At 64.1% G+C, this 23,717-nt stretch overlaps 2 protein-coding genes across 8 annotated transcripts in view; one reads left to right on the forward strand and one right to left on the reverse strand.

The window, feature by feature from the left end:
• The window catches only part of CIC (capicua transcriptional repressor), a 22,803-nt gene extending 2,807 nt beyond the window's left edge, over nucleotides 1–19,996 (forward strand). For 3 of the 6 annotated variants that reach the window (XM_056797035.1, XM_056797037.1, XM_056797036.1), the window contains 20 exons: nucleotides 2,437–5,298; nucleotides 11,652–11,801; nucleotides 11,958–12,192; nucleotides 12,286–12,415; nucleotides 12,506–12,688; nucleotides 12,890–13,055; nucleotides 13,715–13,914; nucleotides 13,997–14,219; nucleotides 14,611–14,714; nucleotides 14,795–16,052; nucleotides 16,454–16,641; nucleotides 16,722–16,843; nucleotides 16,930–17,105; nucleotides 17,231–17,530; nucleotides 17,648–17,970; nucleotides 18,081–18,307; nucleotides 18,394–18,548; nucleotides 18,624–18,755; nucleotides 18,843–18,974; nucleotides 19,061–19,996. In XM_056797035.1, coding sequence (XP_056653013.1) covers nucleotides 2,472–5,298; nucleotides 11,652–11,801; nucleotides 11,958–12,192; nucleotides 12,286–12,415; nucleotides 12,506–12,688; nucleotides 12,890–13,055; nucleotides 13,715–13,914; nucleotides 13,997–14,219; nucleotides 14,611–14,714; nucleotides 14,795–16,052; nucleotides 16,454–16,641; nucleotides 16,722–16,843; nucleotides 16,930–17,105; nucleotides 17,231–17,530; nucleotides 17,648–17,970; nucleotides 18,081–18,307; nucleotides 18,394–18,548; nucleotides 18,624–18,755; nucleotides 18,843–18,974; nucleotides 19,061–19,419 — 7,590 coding nt within the window. In that variant the 5' untranslated portion in view covers nucleotides 2,437–2,471 and the 3' untranslated portion in view covers nucleotides 19,420–19,996. Of the gene's footprint in view, nucleotides 1–2,436; nucleotides 5,299–10,758; nucleotides 10,997–11,651; nucleotides 11,802–11,957; nucleotides 12,193–12,285; nucleotides 12,416–12,505; nucleotides 12,689–12,889; nucleotides 13,056–13,714; nucleotides 13,915–13,996; nucleotides 14,220–14,610; nucleotides 14,715–14,794; nucleotides 16,053–16,453; nucleotides 16,642–16,721; nucleotides 16,844–16,929; nucleotides 17,106–17,230; nucleotides 17,531–17,647; nucleotides 17,971–18,080; nucleotides 18,308–18,393; nucleotides 18,549–18,623; nucleotides 18,756–18,842; nucleotides 18,975–19,060 lie in introns of those variants that run through there. The other 3 variants (XM_056797038.1, XM_056797039.1, XM_056797040.1) reach the window with 3 other exon arrangements.
• A 292-nt stretch (nucleotides 19,997–20,288) lies between these two features.
• PAFAH1B3 (platelet activating factor acetylhydrolase 1b catalytic subunit 3) lies at nucleotides 20,289–22,226 on the reverse strand. 2 transcript variants are annotated; one of them, XM_007506288.3, is made up of 6 exons: nucleotides 22,058–22,226; nucleotides 21,679–21,788; nucleotides 21,326–21,415; nucleotides 20,910–21,026; nucleotides 20,685–20,807; nucleotides 20,289–20,597 (listed from the first exon to the last, which is right to left on the reverse strand). In XM_007506288.3, the coding sequence occupies exons 1-6, from the start codon at nucleotides 22,164–22,166 to the stop codon at nucleotides 20,322–20,324; spliced, it is 825 nt and encodes a 274-aa protein (XP_007506350.2). In that variant the 5' UTR covers nucleotides 22,167–22,226; the 3' UTR covers nucleotides 20,289–20,321. The 2 variants fall into 2 exon arrangements, with proteins under 2 accessions (XP_007506350.2, XP_001372920.3); XM_001372883.4 differs by having other exon boundaries at nucleotides 21,679–21,785; nucleotides 22,058–22,217.
• Between the last annotated feature and the right edge of the window lie 1,491 nt (nucleotides 22,227–23,717).

Here is a 23,717-nt window from a genome sequence, read left to right on the forward strand (position 1 = left end):
GAGAAGAGGTGCCAAGGTGGAGGTTGGAGACGGTTAGAGGATAGTAACAAGGAACAAAGACCCAAGAAGGAAGGGACTGAAGGGGGTTAGGATGAGGGATAATGAGAAGAGAGGGCTCCTATACCCTCAAGAGCAGAATAAGGTGCTGGGGAAATGAAAAGGTGATGCTGGATGCAGAGAAGAGACTGGGGTTGAGACTAAGGCCAGTGGGTCGACTCCAGGGACTATGAATGCTTGTGGATGGTGGGAAGGAAGGCTTGAAGGTGTCCAGATGTGGAGGCCTATGGAAGAGGAAGAAGATGTAGCAGGTTGGGATTTGGGTCCCAAGAAGGTCCTGGGGCAGGACAATGACAGGGACCAACAGAGGAGGCCCAATCAGGGTAGGAGTTTCGAAGCCATGCCCTCAGAGAGGGCACAGAGTTGGGGAAGTGATGGCATGGGGCTTGAAGGAGACATGGGCTATGAACTGGAGCCAGTGCTCCCTACAAAGGCAGGCTCCTAACTCCAGGGATGTGGGGGCCCAGAGGCCTGGGGACTGGGAGGAAGCAGAAGCCTTGCCCCTGGGTGCTTCCTCCTTGTTCTGAGGCTGCTGGAGATGGGCCCACACCAAAGGAAACAGGATTGCTTGGGAGAAGATGGTACTCCTCTACCCAGAGAAGGTTTGCCTGGGAGCCTTAGGAGTGAGACCCTGTAGGGCTGAAATTTTGGCAGGGAGGGAAGGAGAAAGAACTGAGAAGAAGGCCCATCCAGTGCCAGGGGAGAGAAGTTCTTCCTTCTCTCTCTTCCTCAGGATGGCCAGGAGAATTGTTGGGCCAGTCCAGCTGGGAGGCCAGGCCTTGACTCCCCTGCCCTCCAACCATCAGCTCCTGGGATTCTTTCTTAGGCCTCAGCCCAGTTCTCTTAGCTCAGAGTAAAGTTTTTATTTTTATTTTTTTTTAGACAGTTCAAAAGGGGGCGGGCCAAAGTGAACATTCAGGAAGTGTGGGTAAGGTTGGGCCGCTGGGCCTGGCTGCCTGTCTGTCCCAGTGTGTACTCGGCCCTCTTATGTTCTCTTTCACTGCCTGGCCTGGAGCCTAGGAGCCCATTGGGGGGTTAGGGACACTTAAGGGCCGGCTTCTACTCTGGAGGTGTGTGTGGGGGGTGCTTGTCTCTGTGTGTACGTATGGGTATGAGTGTATGGGGGTGTCAGGGTTGTCGGAGGGCTGTGTGTGCACATATATGGGCCATGTATGGGTGTCTGTCTGTATGGGAGGTGCTCCTGTGTGGGCATGTCAGTTCTTGTTAGGAGAGGGCTGTGGGGTCAAAGGAGCTGGTTGCCCGGGGAATGGTGAGAGCAAGGGGTCTGTGTGTCGGTTTGGTGGTCCCCATGTCTTCATCATGTCATCTGGGGTGGGGGCCAGGGACCAGGGTACACACTCACACAGCAGGCTTCCCAGTGGTTATGAACTTCTGCCCCAGACATGCCGAGGCCTGCTCTTCCCCAGGGTTGGAATGAAGGAGGGGTGGTGGTGGGGAGGGTCCGTGGAGCCAGGAGCCCAGGCAGAACCCCAGACAGCAAATTGGGCCAGGGGATTGGCCTTTCCTATCCCTCATGTCTACCCTCCCAGAAAGGGGGGTGTCTTTGTCAGGCCAAAAAAGCCTGCACAAGGTTCAGAGGAACATAGCTCATCCAGTGAGGTCTGGGGAGCACACATCTGGGTGCAGGATTGCTGGGAAGATGGTGTGACAGTAGGGAGCCAGGAGCAGTCCAGGGTCTGGGGAGCAGAGACTAGACCGAAGAAAACCAATGGAAGGAAGCTGGTGGTTCGGGGGCCTCCGAGAAGGTCCTGGGTTTTAGCCAGACCTCGGTCATATGACTAACTGTGAGGCCTTGGCAGTCCTATTCCCTCTCCAGGCCTCAGTTTCTCTGTGGGTCACATGAGTTAAACACTAGCTTGTTACGAGGATCGAATTGCCAAACAGCGATAAAAGTGTTTGGAAGCCCCAACAAACCTCATAAACGAGTGTTGCCCAGGCCCAGAGACAGTTGTCCAAGGGGCAGCAGGGCAGAGATGAGGGAGCAGGACCCAGACATGGACATCTTGTCTTTCAGTTGAACTCACCAAGCATTTATTAAGTCCCTTCTGGGCCCCGGGCACTATGCCAAGTGCCAGTAGTACAGACAGAAACCCAACCATCCCAGGAGCCTCGCCTCAGAGCCAAAGGGGGCCTATAAGGCCACCTGATAGGACCCCCCCTCATTTTATAGTAACAGATGTTGGGGCTGTGAGCAGAGAAGCCCTTGGCTCAGGGGCCTGTGTTGGGGAGTGGTAGAAGTGGGGTGTGAGCCCGTCTCGTCTGCCCCCATCGAGGCTCATTCCACAGAACCATGAAGCCCTCTGGCCCCTCACTTATGTTCTTCTGGGACTTTACATTCTCTCTCCTCCTCCCTGACAGGTCTCTGGAAAGACAGGCCAAGGAAAGAGACAAAGATGAAACCCATGAAGAAAGCAGGTGGACTTCCTGGTCATGGCGGCAGCAGCAAGTCCCCCCCAGCCACTAGGGCCAAAGCCCAGAAGCGCCGGGCAGTAGGTGAGGAGGGCAAAGAGGAGGAGGACGAAGAGCAGCAGCAGCAGCAGCAGCAGCAGCAGCAGGAAGAAGAGACTGGCACCCCAGAGGAGGAGGAAGGGAAAGCCCCCGACATGGAGGCTGCCCCACCCCAGCTGTCCACTGTGGGGCCTCCAGAGGACCCCTCTCAGCTTTTGCCCCCAGTCGAGGACCCAAAGGGCGAAGGGGAGCCTGGGCGCTGGGAGCCTTCCCTGAGTCGAAAGACAGCTACATTCAAGTCGCGGGCTCCCAAAAAGAAGTATGTGGAGGAGCATGGTGCTGGTGGGGGCAGTGGGCCAGAGGAGCCCCCTGCCACTCCCGAGGAGGGCAGGACCTGTGCCCTGCCTGCTTTGCCTGTACAGCCTCCCACCTCTGCCCGCTCATCCTCCACAGACACGGCCAGTGAGCACTCGGCCGACCTGGAGGAGGAGCTGCCTGACCCTGGCCCTCCAGTGCCCTGGCCCCCTGGCCCTGCAGGTGTTGGGGTCTGTGATCTGCGCCTCCTACGCTCCCAGAAGGTCCTGGCACGGCGGGATGGGCTCTTCGTACCCGCCGTGGTAAAGCAGGTCCGGCGAAGTCAAGACCTTGGCGTCCAGTTCCCTGGAGACAGGGCCCTCACCTACTATGAGGGGGCACTGGCTGGGGGTGTGGACGTGGTCCTGGATGCCACCCCGCCCCCTGGAGCCCTTGCGGTGGGCACAGCCGTGTGCACCTGTGTGGACCCTGGTGAGACGGCTTATCGAGAAGGGGTGGTGGTGGAGGTCAGTGCCAAGCCGGCATCTGCCTCGTACAAAGTGCGCCTCAGCCATGGGCCCCCGCCGGGGCTGCCGCTCAGCCCACCCCGTAGAGACAGAGAGGCCATCTGGGTGGCACGCTCTAGCCTGCGCCTCCTGCGCCCACCCTGGGGCCCCGAGGAGAGAAGAAAGGGTCTGCTGGAAGCCAGCCAGGGGGAAGCGGGTGAGGAGGCATCGCAGAGAGAGAGCCCGCCCCTGCAGCCTCCCCCACAGCCTCTCCCTCAGCTGCCCCCCTGTCCCCCTGGCCTGGAGGCCAAGCAGCCAGAGGATGCAGAGGTATCCAAGATCAGCTTCGGCCAGGCGGCTGCAGAGGAAGAGGAAGAGAAACGGGCACTGGCCCCGGCCACCCCCTCGGCCGCCCAGCCCCTGCTGCCGCTGCCCCCTCCCCAGCTGCTCTCTCCACCCCCGAAGTCACCAGCCTTCACTGGGCCGGGCCGCCCCACCGAGCAGCCATCCCCGGGCCAGGATGGGGCCGGGGGCAGCCGCAGCAGCAGCGTGACCTCCCTGGACAGGGGGGTGGCCCCACCAGCCCGGGCCCGGACACCTCTCACGGCTGCCCAGCAGAAGTACAAGAAGGGAGACGTGGTGTGCACGCCTAATGGCATCCGGAAGAAATTCAACGGCAAGCAGTGGCGGCGCCTGTGCTCCCGGGATGGCTGCATGAAGGAGTCCCAGCGTCGTGGCTACTGTTCCCGCCACCTATCCATGCGCACCAAGGAGATGGAGGGGCTGGCGGAGGCCGGTGGGGGCCCGGGGGCTGGGGGAGCCGGCCGCCCTGCCGCCCGCGAGGGCAGTGCCGAGTTCGACTGGGCCGACGAGACGTCGAGGGACAGCGAGGCCAGCAGTGTGGCAGCCCGAGGGGACTCTCGGCCCCGGCTGGTGGCGCCCGCCGACCTGTCCCGCTTTGAGTTTGATGAATGCGAGGCTGCTGTCATGCTGGTGTCTCTGGGTAGCTCCCGCTCTGGAACACCTTCCTTCTCACCCGTGTCTACCCAGTCTCCCTTCTCCCCGGCCCCCTCTCCTTCCCCCTCACCCCTCTTTGGCTTCCGGCCGGCCAACTTCAGCCCCATCAATGCCTCACCTGTGATCCAACGTACAGCCGTCCGAAGCCGTCACCTGAGCGCCAGCACCCCTAAGGCTGGGGTGCTGACCCCTCCAGAACTGGGCCCCCACCCACCCCCACCTGCCCCCCGGGAACGCCATTCCTCAGGCATCCTGCCTACCTTCCAAACCAACTTGACCTTCACCGTGCCCATGAGCCCCGGCCGGCGGAAGCCCGAGCTTCTGCCACACCCGGGGGGACTTGGGGGCCCTGGCGGTGGGGGGGCCCCAGACTTTCAGAAGAGCGACAGCCTGGACTCTGGAGTAGACTCTGTCTCCCACACACCTACACCCTCCACTCCAGCTGGCTTCCGGGCCGTCTCGCCAGCTGCACCCTTTCCCCGGTCCCGCCAGCCGTCCCCGCTGCTGCTGCTGCCCCCGCCAGCCGGCCTGACTTCAGACCCCGGCCCGTCAGTGCGGCGGGTGCCGGCCGTGCAACGCGACTCTCCTGTTATCGTCAGGAACCCCGACGTACCGCTGCCTTCCAAGTTCCCTGGAGAGGTGTCCACAGGCGGAGAGGCCCGGGGTAGCGGCCAGCCCAGTAGGGCTGGGCGAGAGCACCCAGGGCCACCTGGGGCCAGCAGCGGGAAGCCAGGCCCACCTCCGCCACTGCCTGCCCCTGTCCCCATCAGCATCCCCCCACCTGGACCGGCCACCATGGCCCAACCGGGGCCAGCCTTCGGACTGGCCTCCTCGCCGTTCCAGCCAGTGGCCTTCCACCCTTCACCCGCCGCCCTGCTGCCTGTCCTCGTGCCCAGCAGCTACCCTGGGCACCCTGCCCCCAAGAAGGAGGTCATTATGGGCCGGCCTGGAACAGGTAAGCAGCCCCTGCAGAAGATGGGCTGTGGAAGCAGCAGCTTAGGGAACAAAGGAAGGGCCGGAGGGGGGAGAGCCCAGGTGGGGATTAGCAGGATCCCTTAATGTCCAGGGAAAAGCATCCGAGCAGACCCGGAGGCTCTTTACAAGGCTGGACAGGTCCTGTCAGAGTTGGGAAGCATGTTGGGCTGCTCTAGTTCCCCTTGTCTTAGAGACCAAGGCCCAGAGAATAAGAACTAGCCCTGTGGGTACTAAGCCATTTATTCTGGTCCAAAACCACCTCTCAGTGGGTGGGAGGAATGTGCTATTGTCATCCTTGTTTTACAGTTGAGGAAACTGAGGCAACCATAGGTGAAGTGACTCGCCAGGGTCACGCAGCTAGCAGGGGTCCGGTGCTCTATCGGCCGGGCCGCATGCCCCCAGGGAAAGGAAGGGAAGGGTCTTCGGCTCCAATTCCCACACTTGTGTGCCAGGCGAGTCCATTTCTCAGAGGAGGCCTCCGAGCAGAGGATGCTTTGCAAGCAGAGAATAGGGGCTGCTTTGGCTTTGGTCCCTTCCCGCTCGGAGGTTCTGGGCTTTGGTCTGGAGAAGTTTGGATGAGGTTGATGCCTTGCCTAGAGCTGCAGAGCGGGTTTGCAGGAGGGCTGTTGTCATTTCTTCCATTTCTTCTGCACCCCCCCCCCCCCCCCGGGGTGAGTGTGTGCCTAGGACAGGCCTCAGTTCTCCCCCCCCCCCCATTCCTCGTCCCCAGCGTTTTGATCCTCAGAGGCCCTGCAGGTGTGAGGGCACCATCAGGGCATCCTGACACTCCCCCCACCCCCTGCCCAAGTCAGCAGGCCTTGCTTCCGCTCTGAGGCAGGCTGGGGCAGGCAGTAGGCGCCCCCACATTCTGCACATTCTGGGCCCAGCCCAAGCTGGGCAGCTGCGGCTGACTCCCCCACGCCCTGTCTCCCGGCAGGAGCCCAGGGAAGGGGGTCCAAAGTTTGCTCGGGCCCAGCCTCTTTCCTTGCCTGGCCCCCCATGCCACCGTGTCACCTTGCTGCTTTCTCTGTGACGCTGATCTTCCCCGTCTCTCTTGCTTGGGTCCTTGTCTGGGCCTATCTCTGCTTTCATCTGCCTAGGCCTTTGCATCTCTCGAGGTCGGCTTCCTGTCCCTGAACCTTTCTCTGGCCCTCAGCCTCTCTGGGTACCTCCCTGTGCTTGGATGGCTCCGGGGGGGGGGGGGGGGGGGGAGTCTTTCTCCCTCTCTGGGCTTCTCCTCCTAGGCCTGTCTGTCTTTCTAGGCTGCGTGGCCTGTGTGTCTCCAGAGATCTGGCTTCCCCCTGTGCACTTTGCCCATTGCTTCTCTAAGATGATGGAAATGTTCCCTCATTCCTCTAAGGCCGCCATAGTTCAGCAAGCATTCCTAGAGCAGCCCTTGTGCCAGGCCCTGGGCAAAGCCCGGGGACCAAATGCAGACCATCCCTGAAGGCCCTGCAAAATCCTGCCTCCTCCCTCTGCCTAGCTGACCTCTGGCTGGGCCCAGAGCCCCTTCCTTCACTGGGCTGCCTTTTCTTTCCTTTCCATCTCTGGGCTCTCTCCCCACCCAGGGGCATGTCTCTGGGCCTTTCTGCCCTGGCCCTGGCCTCTGCTCTCTCCGCTGTCTCCAACGTGCTCTTCTCTGGATGGCCTTCTGCGTGTCTGGCTCTGCCTGGCTCTGGCTCTGTTTCGTCATCTTCTCTGGCTTTCTGGTCCCCTCTGCCTGGCAGTCAGTGTCTGTCTGTCTGTCTGGGCTTCAGCTTCTCCAGGCCTTTGCCTGTCCCCCTCTGGGTCTCAGTTTCTCCATCTGCAGTCAGAAATGTTTCAAGTTCCTGTGGCTGGGCCTGAACAGCCCTGTTCTTTAGGCCCTCTTGGCCAGCCTCCACCTGTTCTCCGGTGAGGCAGGAAGGTGGGGGTGCCACATGAGCCAGCCTCTCCCTTCCTGGGGTGCTGCACCTGTGGCCCTCAGCCGGGCAGCCAGGAGATCCGGCCTGGTGGGTGGTGTTCCAGCTGGCCCCGGCCTGGCGCCCACACTTCCGAGCTCCATCCTTAGCAGGAGAGGCCCATGGGGACATCTGCCCTCCCCCTGCACCCCACTCACCTGCCCCTGCCTCCATCCCCCAACCCCCAGCATTCTCTCAGGCTCTCATGCCTCCTGCTGGCCACCAGGGCAGCTGTGGTGGGCTGGAAGCACCCATCCCAACCTTGGGGGTCCCCACGCTGGGCCCAGAGCTCCAGGGTGCCTGCTGTGATGTCTGTGGGGACTCCAGGCTCAGCCCCACAGCACCCTGGGGTGCCCCCTACAGGTAGCTAGTGGGCTTTCATCCAGCCCCCCTTAAGGGGAGGTGAAGTCTCCCCACGGCACCCTCCCAGCCTAGCCCTGGGCCTCCAGAGGGGGAAGGGGGAGACCCAACCGCAGACTAGTCCCAGTGCCAGCTGGCCTGCTCCCCTGCCACGGCCCGCGTGGGTGTCAGACTGGGGGCCCAGGCCGGGGCCGGGCTCCCTCCCTGCCTCCCGGCACAAAGCCGCTTTGTGGGGCCTGGGGGGGGGGGGTTGGCCCCAAGCCAGGCTGGCAGTGGAAAATCTCGTGAGCTGCAGCCCCTGCCTTGGGGGTGGGAGACCCCATTAACAGAGGGGTGGTGGCAGGACTCCCATCCCCCACCCCATTCCTCCCCTTGGAGCGCCTCTGCGTCCCCCATCGCTTGTTTCTTCCTCCTTTTCTCTGGAATTACATAACTTTCTCCTACCAGCTGGCCCAGGAACCTCACCTTCCCCTCCGCCTCTCCTGTTCCTTCGCCCCCTTCCCTCCTCCATCCCTTCTCCCAGCACCACTGACTCACCGCCCCCCCCCCCCCCCCCGCTATTTTTAGCCCCCACCCCCACCTCTGCCAGCTCTGCTAATCCTCCCGCAGTTCCCTGGGTAACCTCTGCGCGTGTGCAGAGATGGGGAGCCTCGGGTGGAGCAGCGTGCCTCCTGGGGGGCCGCTGGAAGAGGACTCTGAAGTGGGGCATCGGGTGGGAAGGGGCGTAGGAGCCCCGCTGAGGGCCCTGGAGACCTCTCAGAGCCTCGATGTGCCCATGTCTAGCACCTGGGCTTAAAGTCGGGCAGCTGCCAGGTTTATTCAGAACTGGCAGATCAGGAAACTGCTCTGAGGTAAAGGGATGCTCGGCTGCCCCAGGCCCAGGGCTTAGGAAGTGCCCGGTGGAGCCGGGGCTCCACTAGAAACTGGCTTCTGAGCTAGTTTCACCTATTGGCAGACTGAGGCCCAGACAGTAGCAGGGCCCCCAGATAACCCATGGCAGAGTTAAGGTTGGAATCCAGATGTGGCTTCTTCAAATCCAGGTCCCTTGTGGGGGCCATCAGGCTGAGGGGGGAGGGGGGTCAGCCCTGGGAGCCCCCAAACTTGTTGGAGGGGAGGCACTGAGGCGACAAGAGGGGGAGGATTAGCTCAGGTTCCGATGGCTCTCCCCTCTTCCCCAAGAACAATGACTGCTAAGTATAGGCCTGGCAGGGAGCCCAGAGGAGGGGGGGGGCCTTCCCGCCCAGATTCCAGCCCCTCCTTCCTCCAGGCCTCCTCCCCCACCCAGATCTCAGCTTCCAGATGTTCCCCAGAGCAACTGGGGGGGGGGGGATGAGAACTGTGAGGCCCAGGGCAGAGCCGGGACCCCCAGGGAAGGGAAGCAAAGGCACAAAGGAAAGTGCTTTTGGGAGGGAAGAGGTTAAGCTCCAGGTGGGTGACTCACCAGTGGGGAGGGGGCTGCGGGGAAGAGGCAGCCGGACACATCGATTTCTGGGGCTGCTAGTTGTCCCAGGGGCAGTGAGGTAATGCTGCCAGGAGTCTGGGACTGGGAATGGAGGGGGAGGGAAGGGGGGGGAGGGGGACCTGCTAGTGCTCCCCTTTCTCCAGGGGGCTACAACCTCTCCTCTAAGGTCCCCAGGCCTCTGCTCACCTCCCTGCCTCTCTCCCATTCCCTCTGCCTTGTTTTGAGGCTCCCGACGGGCTTTCTCACCCTCATCATCCCATGGGGCTCTATACCCCAGGGGTCTCTATGGGCCCTGGTCCTCATTTGGCCCCCCTGCTAGTCCTTCCAGCCCACTGTGGGGAGCCCGGAGAGGCTCTGCTAGAAAGGGTTTCCTCTGGAGGCTGAGACAGGCAGCCTGTCTCGTTCCCTGAGCGGGGCTCTCTCTTTTGGGGCCCGAATACTCTGCAGAGCCAGTGCTCAAGGGAGGGGGCTGCTGGCGCTCGGATGGATTTCAGCTGGAAAGTGTGTGTGGGGGGGCGCTGTTGACTTGGGGCTCCCGGGGAAACTTCGGAGGGTCTGAGAAGTGGCCCTTAATCCACAAACCCTAGCCCTTACTCTGCGATCCTTGGGCTTTTATTTTGCGGTTGAAAGGTCAGACCCAGAACTCTAGGCCCGCCAGAAAACTAGGCTGTGGGCGTAGGGAAAGGCCCCGACCTTCTCGCTCCGTTCTACACCACTCCTGAGTGCGTGGTCCCCGGCTGGGCGCCCATGTGCGTGTGTTTGTTTGCGTGCGTACGTCGTGCGTACGCACACTTGGGGGAGGGGGAGGGGAGCCTCCCTCTCTGGGCCCCTCTGGCCTCAGCCCTGTCTCGCCGCCGCCAGGCAGTCCGCGGTGCGCCCTAGGGGCCGCTCGGCCCCGCCTCGCCTGGTCCCGCCCCGCCTGGCTCCTTGCCTTTGCTGCAGTGCGCCCTCCTCCCCCGCCCCTCCCCCGCCGCCCTCGGCCCCGCCCGGCCCGGCCTCGCTCAGACCAACCGGCGTCCGCCCGCCCTGCCCTCATTTGCATGTAACTGACGTTCCTCCTCCCCCACCCAATGGGGGTGGGCGCGGTGGGGCCTGACCCGCGCGCAGCAGCGGCGGCCAATGGGCGCGCCGCTCGGGGGCCGGGCCTGCGCGGAAGGCCCCTCGGGGCGGGCGGGGGCCGCAGAGGGGGGGCTGGGGCGAGTGAGTGAGTGAGTAGTAGTGGCGGGGCGGGGAGAAGGCGGCAGCGGCTGCTCTCGCTTGCTCGCTCGCTCGCTCGCTCTCTTGTTCGCGCGGACGTCGCGAGCCAGTCGGAAGAAGGGCAGGGCCGGCCAGCGGGCGGGCGAGACTGTAGCAGCTGTAGCGGCGGTCGACGCCGCGCCTTCCCCGCAGGCCGAGGGAGCCGTTAACTGCGGGCCGAGGCCACCAGAGGGAAGAGGCGGCGGCGGCGGCTCCGGGCGGAGGGGGTGGTGGTGGTGGAACGGCCGTTAGTGCGCGTGCGCGCGCCTGTCAGCGCGGGCGGGGGCGGTGCGCGATGCCCCAGGCCCCGGCCCCGTGACGGCCCCCGCGCGGGGGGAGGGGGCACGGGAGGGGGCGGGGCCGGCGCGCGCTCGCTCGCCCGCGCCGGGCCCCGCCCCCTCCCCCTCCCTCCCCGGAGAGCGCAGGCGCGTGCCCGGCCGAGACCCCCCGCGCGGGGCGGGCCGGGCGGGGGAGGGGGGGCATGCGGCGGCGGCCTCCCGCTCCCCCCGGGCCCGGGTGGCGGCGGCGGCGGCGGAGGAGGAGGAGGAGGAGGCGGCGCCGAGAGCCAGGAGGAGGCGACGGGCGGTGAGCGGCCCGGAGCCCTCGCGGGACCATGTACTCGGCCCCCCGGCCACTACCCGCGCCCGGCGCCGCCGTCCCCCGCGGCCTCGGCATGTTCGGTCAGTGCCACTCCTTTTCAAGGGGGCCTGGGCAGGGGAGCTGGGGTCACTGGGCGCGCCTGCCCGCCTTCTGGTCCGTGGGAACTTTACTGGAGGAAGCCTGAGTAGGGGACTGCTCAGGGCGCTCCAGGGAAGGGGGGCTGCGTGGCCCTTGCGGGGATGGGGGGGAAGCACCTGGACCAGGCGGACTCTTCCTCTCCTTTGTCTACTTGGCCTCTGCCCAGGTGTGCTGTGGAAGGAGAGGGGGCCCAGACGGGGCAGCGGGGGCACTCGAGGCCTGGTGGCCCAGATGACAGCTGTGGGAGGGGAGGGGAGAGGGAGGCAGAGCTGCCTCCTCCCCCCACTGTTGGGGAATGTGGGGGGAGGGGCATCTGCTCTATGGGTTCCGTGGGACTGAGCTCCCAGCCTTGCCGGGAAAGTTGAGGAGGCCCCAGACCAGGCCCTTGGGTAGCAGGCTGATGCCAGGCAAGGCTGGGAAGATCTGAGGCGGGATAGAAGGAGGGCTTCTTTCTGCTTGGACCTGAGTAGAAGTAGCCGGAAGCAGAGAGGTTTTGGGAGGGGGGTGGAGTTGTAAAGAGGAGGAACCTCTGGCTTACCCTTCTCCCTTGGGCCTCACCACGTTCCCTGCCCTCTGTTCCCCTCTTTCTCCTCACAGTGTGGACAAATGTGGAGCCACGATCAGTGGCCGTATTTCCCTGGCATTCGCTTGTCCCATTCCTGGCACCCAGCCAGCCTGACCCTTCTGTTCAACCCAGTGAGGCCCAGCAGCCAGCCAGCCACTCTGTTTCTTCCAGTCAGAGCAAAGGTATGGTACTTGCCGGTCTAATGGGGAGAGATGCTCCTTTTTAGTCATTGGAATGGTTTGGGGGGTCCTTTTATGGGGTTTGTCTTTGGGCTACTTAGACAAATATCCAGAGTTTGATAGAACTAGTTTCAATAGAATTTTTTTCCCTGCTTTAAGAGCCTGCAGAGTCAGCAGCAATAGCCCATGAGCAGCCCCCCAGTGGGGCAGTGGGGCCAGAATCTGGACGGCCACCTGGGGCCACCTGCCCTGAGAGCCCAGCCCCTGGCCCTCCACAGGCCCCCGGGGTCTCTGAAGGCAGCAAGATTCCACCTCAGCATTCTGAGGAGGAAGGCCCTGGGCCGACTGGGGAGAGTCGGCTGGACAGCGAGACAGAGAGTGACCACGATGATGCGTGAGTGGGCTGTGGGAGGGTCAGCTCCCTGAGATGGGCTGTGGGGAGGGAGGAAAGAGTGAAACCATCATCTGGCTCCCCCCATTTACACAGGTTCCTCTCTATCATGTCCCCGGAGATCCAGTTGCCACTCCCACCAGGAAAGCGCCGGACGCAGTCCCTCAGCGCCTTGCCCAAGGAAAGGGACTCCTCTTCTGAGAAGGATGGGCGAAGCCCCAACAAGGTCCTCTAGATCTCTCCTTTCCCTAGCTTGCCCTGCTTGCCCATACCAACTCCTGTTGCTGACCCTGTCTTCTCTGTTGTCTGCCCTCAGCGGGAGAAAGACCACATCCGACGGCCCATGAATGCCTTCATGATCTTCAGCAAGCGGCACCGGGCCCTGGTGCACCAGCGCCACCCAAACCAGGACAACCGGACTGTCAGCAAGATCCTGGGCGAGTGGTGGTACGCGCTGGGGCCCAAGGAGAAGCAGAAGTACCATGATCTGGCTTTTCAGGTAATTGGAGCTCTGGCCCCTTCCCCAGTGAAGGCCAAGAGGAAGTTCAGACCAGCAGCTCAGCAGGCAGGAAATCCCTCGGGCTGAGGCCCAGGAGCTCTAGGAGCCCAGGCCCGGGGCCCTCCCACCCCGCCCACTTCCTCTCCCTGCTTTGACTCTCATGGTCCCCACCCAGCTCCACAAAATTGCTTACCCTGCCAGGTGAAGGAGGCCCACTTCAAGGCCCACCCGGACTGGAAATGGTGCAACAAGGACCGAAAGAAGTCGAGCTCCGACACCAAGCCGGTGGCCCTGGGGCTGACGGGAGGCCCCAAGGAGATGCGAGAGCGCAGCATGTCAGAGACTGGCACAGCAGCCGCCCCTGGAGGTGGGTCTCACAGAGCCCCAGGATCCCTGAGCGGGCACAAGTGTTGCCTAGGTGTTATCCCAACTTCTAGAGGGGGAGCCTGCAAATGGAGGTCCTGGCTGGGGAAGAGCCTTGCCCCAGGGCGCCCAGCTAGGACAGGCCTTGAGCTCTGGGGCCTTCTTGACTGCTCCCCTAAGTTTCCCTCCTGAAGCTCCACAAGCCACTTCTCTCTGCAGTCAGGTTCCCCCCTCTGCCTTCATTTCTGTCCAGTTTTGGTAACCAAGACAGATAGACCCCTTTTCAGTCAGGAGATGGGTTTTGCGTTTGGTTCTAATGGACAATTCGAAGGCTCCTTTGGGCCTCGGTCTTCTTAACAATAGAGTGGGAACAGTAGCTTGTGCTGTCCACCCACGAGGTGGTGGGGAGGAAGGGGCTTCTCAGCAGCAGCGTCCCATTGAAGAGCCGGAGATGTTTAGCGCAGAAGAGGCTTGGGGAGCGTGTGTCCCCACGCATGCTGGCATTTGTGAAAGGATCTGCCGCGGGCCTGTGGGGGGATTGTAGGCCATTCACCCTCGGGACCATCGGGGCCTCAGGAAGGTGGCCTGCCTCTGTGGGCTCTGGCTGTGCACCAACCCACTGGGCTCTCTTCAGTTTTCTGACCCTGCTCTGTCCCCCCACAGTCTCCTCGGAGTTACTGTCTGCGGCGGCCCAAACCCTGCTGGGCCCAGAGGCCAAGGCCCCTACGTCTGGCCCTGGGGCGGTGGAACGGCTGCACCCGGCTGGGCCCGGCCCCAGCAGGCCACGGGCTTTCTCCCACAGCGGTGTGCACGGCTTGGACGGGGGGGAGTCGGACAGCCAGGCGCTGCAGGAACTCACCCAGGTACAGCCGGCGGGAGGCCCTCCTGTGGGCAGGGCCCATGTGGACTCTGTCAGCCAACCCTGCGTCTCCACCCTCCCCGCAGATGGTGTCGGGGCCGGCCCCCTATGTGGGGCCCAAGCCTCCGCCTCAGTATGGGGGCCCGGGACCCTTTGCCACTCCTGGCGAGGGCGGGACCCTGGCGGGCGGGAGGCCCCCGATGCTGCCGGCGAGACCGTCCCGCTCCCAGCGCACGGCCAGCGAAGACATGACCAGTGACGAGGAGAGGATGGTCATCTGTGAAGAGGAGGGAGATGATGATGTCATAGGTGAGGAGGGCTCGGAGTCCGGCCCGGGCCTGCCACTGCCCTCGGCAGCAGCCTGGCTTCCCCTTCGTGCCTCGCCCCCTTCCATGTGCCCAGGCACCACGCCCTGGTGGTGAGCTCTCCTGTTCCTGATCTCCCCGAGGGCCCGTGTCTGGATGGGGGTGGGCGGGGAGAAGCCCCCCCCGCCCCCATTGGCTCTGGGCCTGTTGCCAGCTCAGCCTTCTCTCCCGAGCCCTGGCACCTGCTTCTGCTGGCCAGCCTGGTGTCAGGACCTCCCCCAGCCCCTGTGGGGAGCAAGCGGGTCAGAGAGAGGCCTCCCAAGGGGTCGGCGGGACCTCTCTCTGGGTGGTCGCCAGCCCCAGCTCACAGACAGTTTCTCTTCGGGCTCCCCAAGCGGATGATGGCTTTGGCACCGCTGACATCGACCTCAAGTGTAAGGAGCGCGTGACAGACAGCGATAGCGAGGACAGCTCTGGGGACGACCCGGAGGGTGCCAAGGTGAGACGCAAAGCTGGGCTTAGGAGAAGGGGGCCAGGCTGGGTCTGGGGCCTTGTCTCACCTGACCTCCTCTTCCCTAGGGCTTCGGCAGAAAATTGTTCTCCCCCGTGATCCACTCGTCCTTGTCGACTGCCTTCACTCACTGCCGCCCCTCCCTGGAGTCCGAACCCCCCGGAGCCCCTGATCCCTCTTCAGCTTTTTCCAAGGGCTATGGCCCTGCCCCTTCCTCCTCCTCTTCCTCCTCCTCTTCCTCCTTCCAATTGGCTCCCGGGACCTTCAAGGCCCAAGAGCCCGGTCGAGGTGCTGTGGGGGGGCCTCTTCGTCCCCAACACCCAGTTGGGGGAGGACCACCACCCTCCAAAGCCCGATTTCCTCCTGTGGACCCAAATGCCTATCGGCGCAAGCGGCCAGAGAGCACAGGAGGGCCTGACGCCTCTGCGGCCCAGTCCTTCCCTGGCCCCTCAGTCATCGCCTCTCCCCCTGGGGGGGGTGTCCTGCAGGCGTTAGTGCTGCCCCCCGGGGGTGGCCTGTACCCAGCCAAGGAGCCCCTGGAGCGGGATGGGAGTGCCCGGCTGCCCTCGGCCACAGTGCTGGTGACGGCCCCGGCCTCCCTGGGGGGTGGGGGACTCGCCTACGGGGCCCCGCCGGCCCCTCCACGCCCCGCTCCGACCGTGGTCACTAATGTGGTGCGGCCGGTCAGCAGCACGCCTGTGCCCATTGCTTCCAAACCCTTCCCCGGGGTGGGGCGAGGTGAGGGGTCCCCAGCAGAAAGTGCCAAAGGGGAGGCAGGGCCCCGGGCCCCAGGGGGCTCACCACTTGGTATCGGTCTGGTCTATGCTGACAAAAAGCAGGCGGCCCCCACGGCCTCACACCTGGTGGCAGGGCCTCTTCTGGGGGTGGGCAAGGCCCCCGCTGCTGTGACCAACCTTCTCGTGGGGGCCCCGGGCTACAGCACCTCGGCCTCCCCAGCTGTGCAGTTCATTGCTCAAGGTCCTACTGGTGGAAGCGGGCCGACAGCTGCGACTGGGCCCCCTGCTGGCAGTGGCCCCAATGGCCCTGTGCCCCTGGGCATCCTGCAGCCCACCCCTCTGGGCAAGCCTGGGGGCATCACCCAGGTGCAGTACATTTTGCCCACCCTCCCGCAGCAGCTGCAGGTGGCCCCAGCCCCGGCGGCACCCGGCCCCAAAGCTGCAGCCGTTGGGGGGTCGGGCCCCACCACCAGTATCCGCTTTGCCCTACCGCCGGGAACTGCTACCAATGGGAAGGTCCTGGCACCAGCTACCCCGGCCCCCGGGATCCCCATCCTGCAGCCTGTCCCCTCTGCTGCACCCCCTAAAGGTGAGGGGGCTGGACTCCTGGGGGGGGGCCTGCCCCCTCCAGCTAAGCCTGGGCAAGGTGCGGCCGTGTGGAGCACGAACTCTAAAAAGGAGAGGGCCAGGCCAGCAGGCCATATTGGTGGGCACTCAGCAGCCCCACTGGCCCAGTCCAGTGCCCTGTCTTGGCAGGGCCTTTGAGGAAGCTGGAGATGGGAGTATGCACGGCTGCCTGCCCCAGGATCAATGCTTCCCTGAAGGTCTTGGGGCAGAGCTCCGGTGCCCACTGGGGTGCTGGCAGAGGGGGACACGAGGGCATTTGGTAGGATTCTCCAGATGTCTTAAGGAACAACCTGCTGATGCCTCAGGAAGGTAAAGCTGTGGGGCATCCAGGGCCTTAGCCATCCTTCCCCTCTCCACCTCTAGCCCAGTCGGTGTCTCCAGTGCAGGCCCAGCCCTCTGCGGGCACTGCCCAACTGCTGCCTGGGAAGGTCCTGGTGCCCCTGGCAGCGCCTAGCGTGGCAGTGCGAGGCGGAGGGGCTGGCCAGCCTCTGCCCCTGGTGAGCCCGCCCTTCTCCGTTCCAGTGCAGAATGGAGCCCAGCCATCCAGCAAAGTAAGCAGCCCGGCCCCGGGGCGAGCACCATGGGCACAGCTCTGGGCCAAAGACGACTCCTGACCATCTCACCCCTTTAGATCATCCAGCTCACCCCGGTGCCGGTGACCACCCCCGGCAGCCTGGTGCCCCCGCTCAGCCCGGCCGCCCTGCCCAGCCCCGCGTCGCAGTCTCAGAAGGTCATCCTGCCCTCTTCCACCAGGTAAGTGGGAGAGGCAGCGGGCACGTGGCTGTGGCGGGGCCCAGAGCCCTCCTGCTCACGGCCCTGCCATGGCTTCTCTTGGGCAGAATCACCTACGTGCAGTCGGCTTCTGGGCACAGTCTTCCCCTGGGTGCCAGCCCCTCCTCCAGCCAGAATGCGGCTCCCGGCCCCCCAGCCCCGTATGGGCCCGCCAGCTCCGTGGCCCTGGGTTTCACCACCATCGGGCCCAGCGGGCCGGCCATCGTCCAGCCCCTGATCTCGGGTGAGGAGAGGGGCTGAGAGGCGGGAGAAGCCTTGGATCGGGCCTGGGACTTGGTGTGGTGGTTTGGGCCGTTTGGGGGGTGGCTCATTGGCAGTCTCTAGTCCTGACTGTTCCTTCCCCCACAGGCCAAGCCCCCCTGTTGGCCCCAGGCCAGGTTGGCGTATCCCCTGTCCCCAGCCCCCAGCTGCCGCCGGCCTGTGCTGGGGGTCCCGTCATCACAGCCTTCTACCCTGGCGGGCCAGGGGGCCCCTCGGCCATGCCCCTTCCTCAGCCGGCCCCCCCGCCCCCTGCCCCCCCGGGCCTCGTCTATACCGTGGCCGCCAGCGCTGCCCCACCTGCTGCCATCCTGCCCAAGGGCGGGGCACCCGGCCCTCCAGCCCCCACCGCCTCTCAGACCCCGACCAGTCCTTTCCCCAGTGCCACAGGTGGGTGACGGGCCCAGTCAAAGGGGGGAGGGTGCCCGGCAAGCCGGACCCTATCCCGTGCAGCCCGTCACTGCAGCTCTGTGGCCCAAGGCCCAGGCACGTCTGCTCTCTCCCCAGGCTCTGTGGCCTACAGCCTGGTGACCCCAAAGGCCCAGCGGCCGCCACCCAAGCCCCCGCAGAAGGTGAAAGCGGCCATCGCCAGCATCCCTGTGGGCTCCTACGAGTCCGGGGTCCCCGCCCGGCCGAGCCCTGGCCCCCGGCAGGCTGCTGAGCAGGGCCCGGCCAGGGAGGTGACCCCAGAGACCGAGGCTGAAGGCCGGCCTGCTACCCCGGCACCCCCGCCGGAGAACTGGGCTCCGGCTGGCCGAGAGGTTGCCCGGGCCAGCCCCCCTGCAGCCCCGCAGGCAGAGGACAGGCCGGGCGTCAAGGCACCCGAGACGGTGAGGGGGCCGTGGGGTGGGGGTTGTCATCTTCCCCCTCCTGCCCTCCCCGTTCCCCATCCCCTGCTCTGAGCCCATCCGAGCTCTTCCCTCTCCTCTCCTGACCCCAGGCCGGCAAGATCCCCGGCTCCCCGGATTGGCGGATTCCAGCTCTGGCGTCGGAGGGCCGAGGGGAGCCCCCCGCCCCGCCCAGCCCAGCCCCTGCACCGGGGGGCAGCGAGGGGGTGGGTGGGCGACCACCAGGGGCTGGTGACACCCCTGAACGCAAGGATGTGCCTGGCAAGAAGGTGAAGGTCCGGCCGCCTCCCCTGAAGAAGACTTTTGACTCCGTGGACAAGTGAGTGGGGGGGGCTGGATGTGGCCCCTGGGCGTGGGGGGCGGCCCAGGCCTCCGGGTGGGGGCTTGATGCCAGCCGTCCCCCAGCAGGGTCCTCTCTGAGGTGGACTTTGAAGAGCGTTTCGCAGAGCTGCCCGAGTTCCGGCCAGAGGAGGTGTTGCCCTCGCCCACCCTGCAGTCGCTGGCCACCTCCCCCCGGGCCATCCTGGGCTCCTACCGCAAGAAGAGGAAGAACTCGACCGGTGAGGGGCCCCCCGGGCTGGGGCCAGGGTCGGGGAGGGGCCGGGCCCCCCTGACACCTCCACCCTCTCCCCCAGACCTGGACTCGGCCCCAGAGGACCCCACCTCCCCCAAGCGCAAGATGAGGCGGCGCTCGAGCTGCAGCTCGGAGCCCAACACGCCCAAGAGCGCCAAGTGCGAGGGCGACATCTTCACCTTTGACCGGACGGGTGAGCTGGGGCTGGCAAGGGGGCAGCGGCGGGCCGGGGTGGGCAGGCAGCTGGCAGGCCGCTCACGTGCCCCTCGTACCCACACAGGCACCGAGGCCGAGGACGTGCTGGGGGAGCTCGAGTACGAGAAGGTGCCGTACTCGTCGCTGCGCCGCACCCTGGACCAGCGCCGGGCCCTGGTCATGCAGCTCTTCCAGGATCACGGCTTCTTCCCCTCGGGTGAGTGAGGGCCGCCAACTGGGGTTGGGAGGGGTGCCTGCGCCTGCCCTGGCTCACGGTGCCTCCCTGCCCGGCCGTCTGTCCAGCCCAGGCCACGGCGGCATTCCAGGCGCGCTACGCCGACATCTTCCCCTCTAAGGTGTGTCTGCAGCTGAAGATCAGAGAGGTCCGGCAGAAGATCATGCAGGCCGCCACCCCTACGGAGCAGCCCCCTGGTGGCGAGGCCCCTGGGCCCCCAACTGCCAGTGTGGGGGCCCCCCCACCCCCCACCGAGGGCCCCGAGTCACCCCCACCTGCCCCAGACTCCTCCTCCTCCTCTTCCTCTTCCTCTGGCCTCTCGGCTGTGCCTCCCCAGCCCTTGGAGCCGGCGCCCAGCGAGTCCAGCTGGGACGGGGCTGCCCAGGCTTCCCCTCCGCCCCCTGGTCCCTCTCCTGGGGGCAGGTGAGATGTCCGCTGGGGAGTGACATCCCCAAAGGGCCTGGAGCGCCCCATCGAGGAGACAGATGCCCGCGTGGGCCCTGGGGGAGGGGCAGGAAGCTGGGGGGGGGCTGTTCACAAGTTCCCCCAGGAGGAATGAGGCCCCCCACTGCTCCCCTCCCTGGGGTGTCAGGGAGGCGGAGGGCAGAGGGCCCAGCCCCCAGGAGCCCTGTACATAGCCTGGAGTCGGTCACCCTGGGAATCTTTTCACTCTACTTTATGCAAAATGGCTCATGAGGGCAGGACTGACTGCCAGGGTAGATGCCCCCCCCAGGGGTGCAGGGAAGGCCCAGGACTGAGGGTGGGGCACCCACTCCCCTCCCCTCCCCCAAGGGCCGGACTCAGGTTAGTTTGGGGGGGGCCTCCTGCACTTTGGCCCTAGGTGGGGGTAGGGCAGGATGTTCCCCTTCCCCCTTCCCTGCCCCCCAGGCTGGACTTTCTAAGAAGGCGACACCCCCCCCCCCAACAATACATGTTGATCATGTGCAATATTTCTTACTGTGCCGAGAAGCCTCGAAGACCGAGATTAAAGCTGTTTTAACACACGGGACTGAGCGTGGCCGGGTGGGGAGGGCATGGCCTCAGCCCATGGCCCCCCCGTGACTCACCCACAGACCAAGTGCTAAGCAGAGAGGGGTTTGGGGTGGGTCTCCTTGACCGAGCAGCGGGGAAAGTGCCCCCATGGGCAGGAGCTGGCTCATCCCAGCTCCTTGGACTGCCTCAGGTCCTGGCCCAGGAGCCCAGGACACTTCGGGGGCCAGGCGGCCCCTACCCAGCTGCCAACCCTGGATCTCGCCATGACAGAGGCCAGGATTCCGGAATCACCAGACACACGTGTGCACGGGCAGGAGGAGGCCTTTAATGGGGGGTTCAGGGCTCGGGCTGGGGGGGGGCCTGGCCGGCAGTGAGCAGCCGCAGCAGCAGGGCATGCAGGGCCCTGCACACGGGCGTGTAGCCCAGCCTGGTCAGGTGCAGGTAGTCGTACATGTCATGGTGGCTGATGGTGCCATCGGAGTGCACGAAGCCTGGGTCTGCGTCCAGGAAGTGGGCCCGGGGCCGGCTGGCCAAGGCAGCCCGCACCAGCTCGTTGACGCGCCGGTTCTTGTCCCTCAGGGGGTTGGGGTGCTGGCCTCTGGGGAGCAGGGCCTGGGAGGGCCCAGACAAGGCTCAGAGCAGCGCCCCCTCCTCTCCCCTCCCCCAGACCCACCTCTGCCTCTGCCCCTAGCCCCTTACCAGCACCACCACGCGGGCCTGAGGCTGCCGCTGGTTCACCAGCCCCACGATGGCCTCGATCCCTGCCGCCACCTGCTCCGCCGTGTGCCCGTGGTTGTTGGTGCCCACCCAGACTACCACGATCTGTGCAGGGATGGGAAGGGGGAAGGGCCGGATTAGAGTCTGGCCCCAGCCCAGGGAGGGTTTAAAGAAAAGGTCCCGGGGTCCCCCAGCACCCCTCCTCACCTTGGGTCGGATGTGCTCCAGCTCCCCGTTCTCCAGCCTCCACAGGACGTGCTGGGTGCCATCCCCGCCAATCCCGAAGTTGAGTGCGTGTAGTGGGGAGAAGAGCTCCCTCCAGAGCTGCGGGGAAGCCAGACGGTTCAAGGGACCCTGGGAGCCCCCGCCCTCCCCCCTTTACACCCTAAGAAGCTCGAAAGAGCAAGAGTGAAAGGAGGGCCAGCGCTGGCGCTCAGGGTCACCCATGGTCTCCTGCTGCCTGCTCCCTCCCCTCCAACATCTCTAGCCTTGGGCCTTTGGATGCGAGGAGGCCGGCCTTTTCCTCCCTTCGGCCCCTCCCCCCCCATCCCCAAAAGCAGTGCCTAGAGAAGTCTCGGAGCTCGGGTCCTCTGCTGCCTCAGTTTCCCCCGTGGGGCCCTCACCTCGCACTGGTGCAGCAACTGCACCAAGGAATCCCCGATGAAGACCACCTCGGGTTCCTTGTCCTTGCTGTCCGCTACAAAGCGATGATGCTGCAGAGGGGGCAGGAGATGGGCCGCTGGGACCTCGGACAGCGCCCGGCCCTCTTAACCGATGGGCAAACTAATCCCCCAGAAGGAAAGTCGGCGGCCCAAGGTCACACGGAGAAACTGGCAAGTCCCTTCCCCTCTCAGGGCCTCAGTTTCCCCACCTGTCCAATGGAGGCAGGGGTTGTGGGGCGGGGAGCTCGGGGCGCGGATTCCTTTGGCTCCTCCCCTTGGGGCCCCACCCATCCCTGCTGGCCTGGAATTCTCACCAGGGACATCCAACGCCCGTCGCCCTGCAGGTCCTGGACCGGAGTCGGAGTGCTGGCCGGGTTGTGGTCCCCGCTCATCACGGCGGCGGCTCCAGAGTCTCTGGCTGCTACTGCGGCGGTTCCGAGGTCAGCCCGGGCCGCGGGCTCCTCCTCCTCTCCGCTCCGTTCCCTGGCCACCCTGTGCTCCCCCTACCCGCCGGGCGCGATGGTCCCGCCCGCCGCCCAGGACAATGGCCCGGCCTTCCCCCTCCCCCCGTCCGCAGCGGACAATAGGCTGCCCCGCCCCGCGACACAGATTGGGCGTGTTCATCGCGCCTAGGGGAGGGGGGGAAGCCACGGTCCCCCCCTGCAGCGTGGAGCTTGGGCGCGTCTGTCTCACCTCCGGGATCCGGCTCTGGGCGCCCACGCGGCGCTCGGGACTCCAGTTCTCGACTACAGGGTGAGACCATTCGACACAGGGCGTAGGGGAGAAGAACGGGCGAGACCATTCATCTGGGCAAGGGGAGGTCGAGAGCGTGACCCGAGAGCAAACCACTGACGCCTTGGAGGGGGCGATGCCATCTGACACCAGATGTGGAGGGGAGCGCGGAGGAAGAATCCATGCTATGAGGGGGTAAGAAGCATTTATATTAAGCGCCAACTATGTGACAGGCACTGTGCTTAGCACTTTACAAATATTACTGCAGTCTCACAACAACCCTGCGTGGCAGATGTTGTCATTAACCTCATTTTAAAGATGAGGAAACTGAGGCAGATTAGGTGAAGTGACTTGCCCAGGGTCACACAACTATTATTCGGTTTGAGGGGGATTTCAACTCTGGGCTTCCTGACCCCAAACCCAGTTCTTTTTTTCTTTTTGTAAACCTTTACCTTATGTCTTAGAATCACTACAATGTATTGGTTACAAGGCAGAAAAATGGCAGGGGCTAAGCAATGGGGGTTAAGTGACTTGCCCAGGGTCATCCAGCTAGGAAGTGGCAGGCAAATTTGAACCCAGGTCCTCTTTTGTGTGCCTCTCAATCCCCTGAGCTACCCAGCTGCCTCTAGGACGGTGTCCCCAATGCTCCCTGATCCCTCTGTGGAGCCCCTCCCCCCACTTCACCTTCCTCCCTGCCTCAGGGCTTCCCCTGACTCCTTTTACCTCACCATCTACACCCAGACAGGCATGGAAGGTCTCATCCCTACTTCCTCTCCACCTCCCCTGGCGGCAGGGCCTGGGGGGTTCCTGATCCATAGTTCCTCTGGGGCCCAGCTAAATAGCTAAATAAAACAAATAAATAAAAAATTCCTGACCCCCATGGATCTCCTCCTGAGTGCCACATTCTCCTGAAAGGCCCACCTAAAGACATCTCTTCCAGGAAGCCTTCCCTGACTGCCCCTATCCCCAGGGTCTCTCTCTTACAGCATCCTATACCCCATTGATGGGTAGATAACTGGCCAAAAGCCACTAACCTCCATCAAAGAGCCTTCTTCCCAGTACTGATAAGAAGAAAGATGGGAATCAAAGCCATCCAGGGTCTGCCAAGATGGCAGAAGATATCCATGTGGGAAGGGCTAGGCACACCTAGGCATTGTTGGTGAAACTACACATGGGTCAGAGCCATTCTGGAAAGCTGTTGGGAATTATGGGAAGAGAGTGACCAACATATCTGGAGTCCCTGACCCACTGTTGTGCATCTGACCCAAGTCCCTGGGTTATTGATGAAGAGAAAGGCTTCGGAGGCACCCACACAGTTAATGCTGGAATAGAAATGATGAATGTGATGAGCACAGAAACATAGGAAGTGAAGTAATCAGAGCCAGAGTTCTGAAGCCATTGGGAAGGGAAAACCCACACCAGAACCACCAAGGACGAGTGACCTCTGAGGAGCGATGCCAGAAGCCCCCTCCCTCCCTGTGAACAAGGGACGTCTCCGGAAATGCGGCTCAATTCTGACTTCTCGAAGCCTTGGCTGGCTGAACTGGGTTTTGGTTTTCTCTCTTTTCACTTCTTTGTATAAGAGATGGTTCTCTAGGAGGGGAAAACCCAGTTCAACCAA

The sequence above is a fragment of the Monodelphis domestica genome, chromosome 4, assembly GCF_027887165.1.
Source record: "Monodelphis domestica isolate mMonDom1 chromosome 4, mMonDom1.pri, whole genome shotgun sequence".
In the NCBI taxonomy this organism is placed as follows: domain Eukaryota; kingdom Metazoa; phylum Chordata; class Mammalia; order Didelphimorphia; family Didelphidae; genus Monodelphis; species Monodelphis domestica.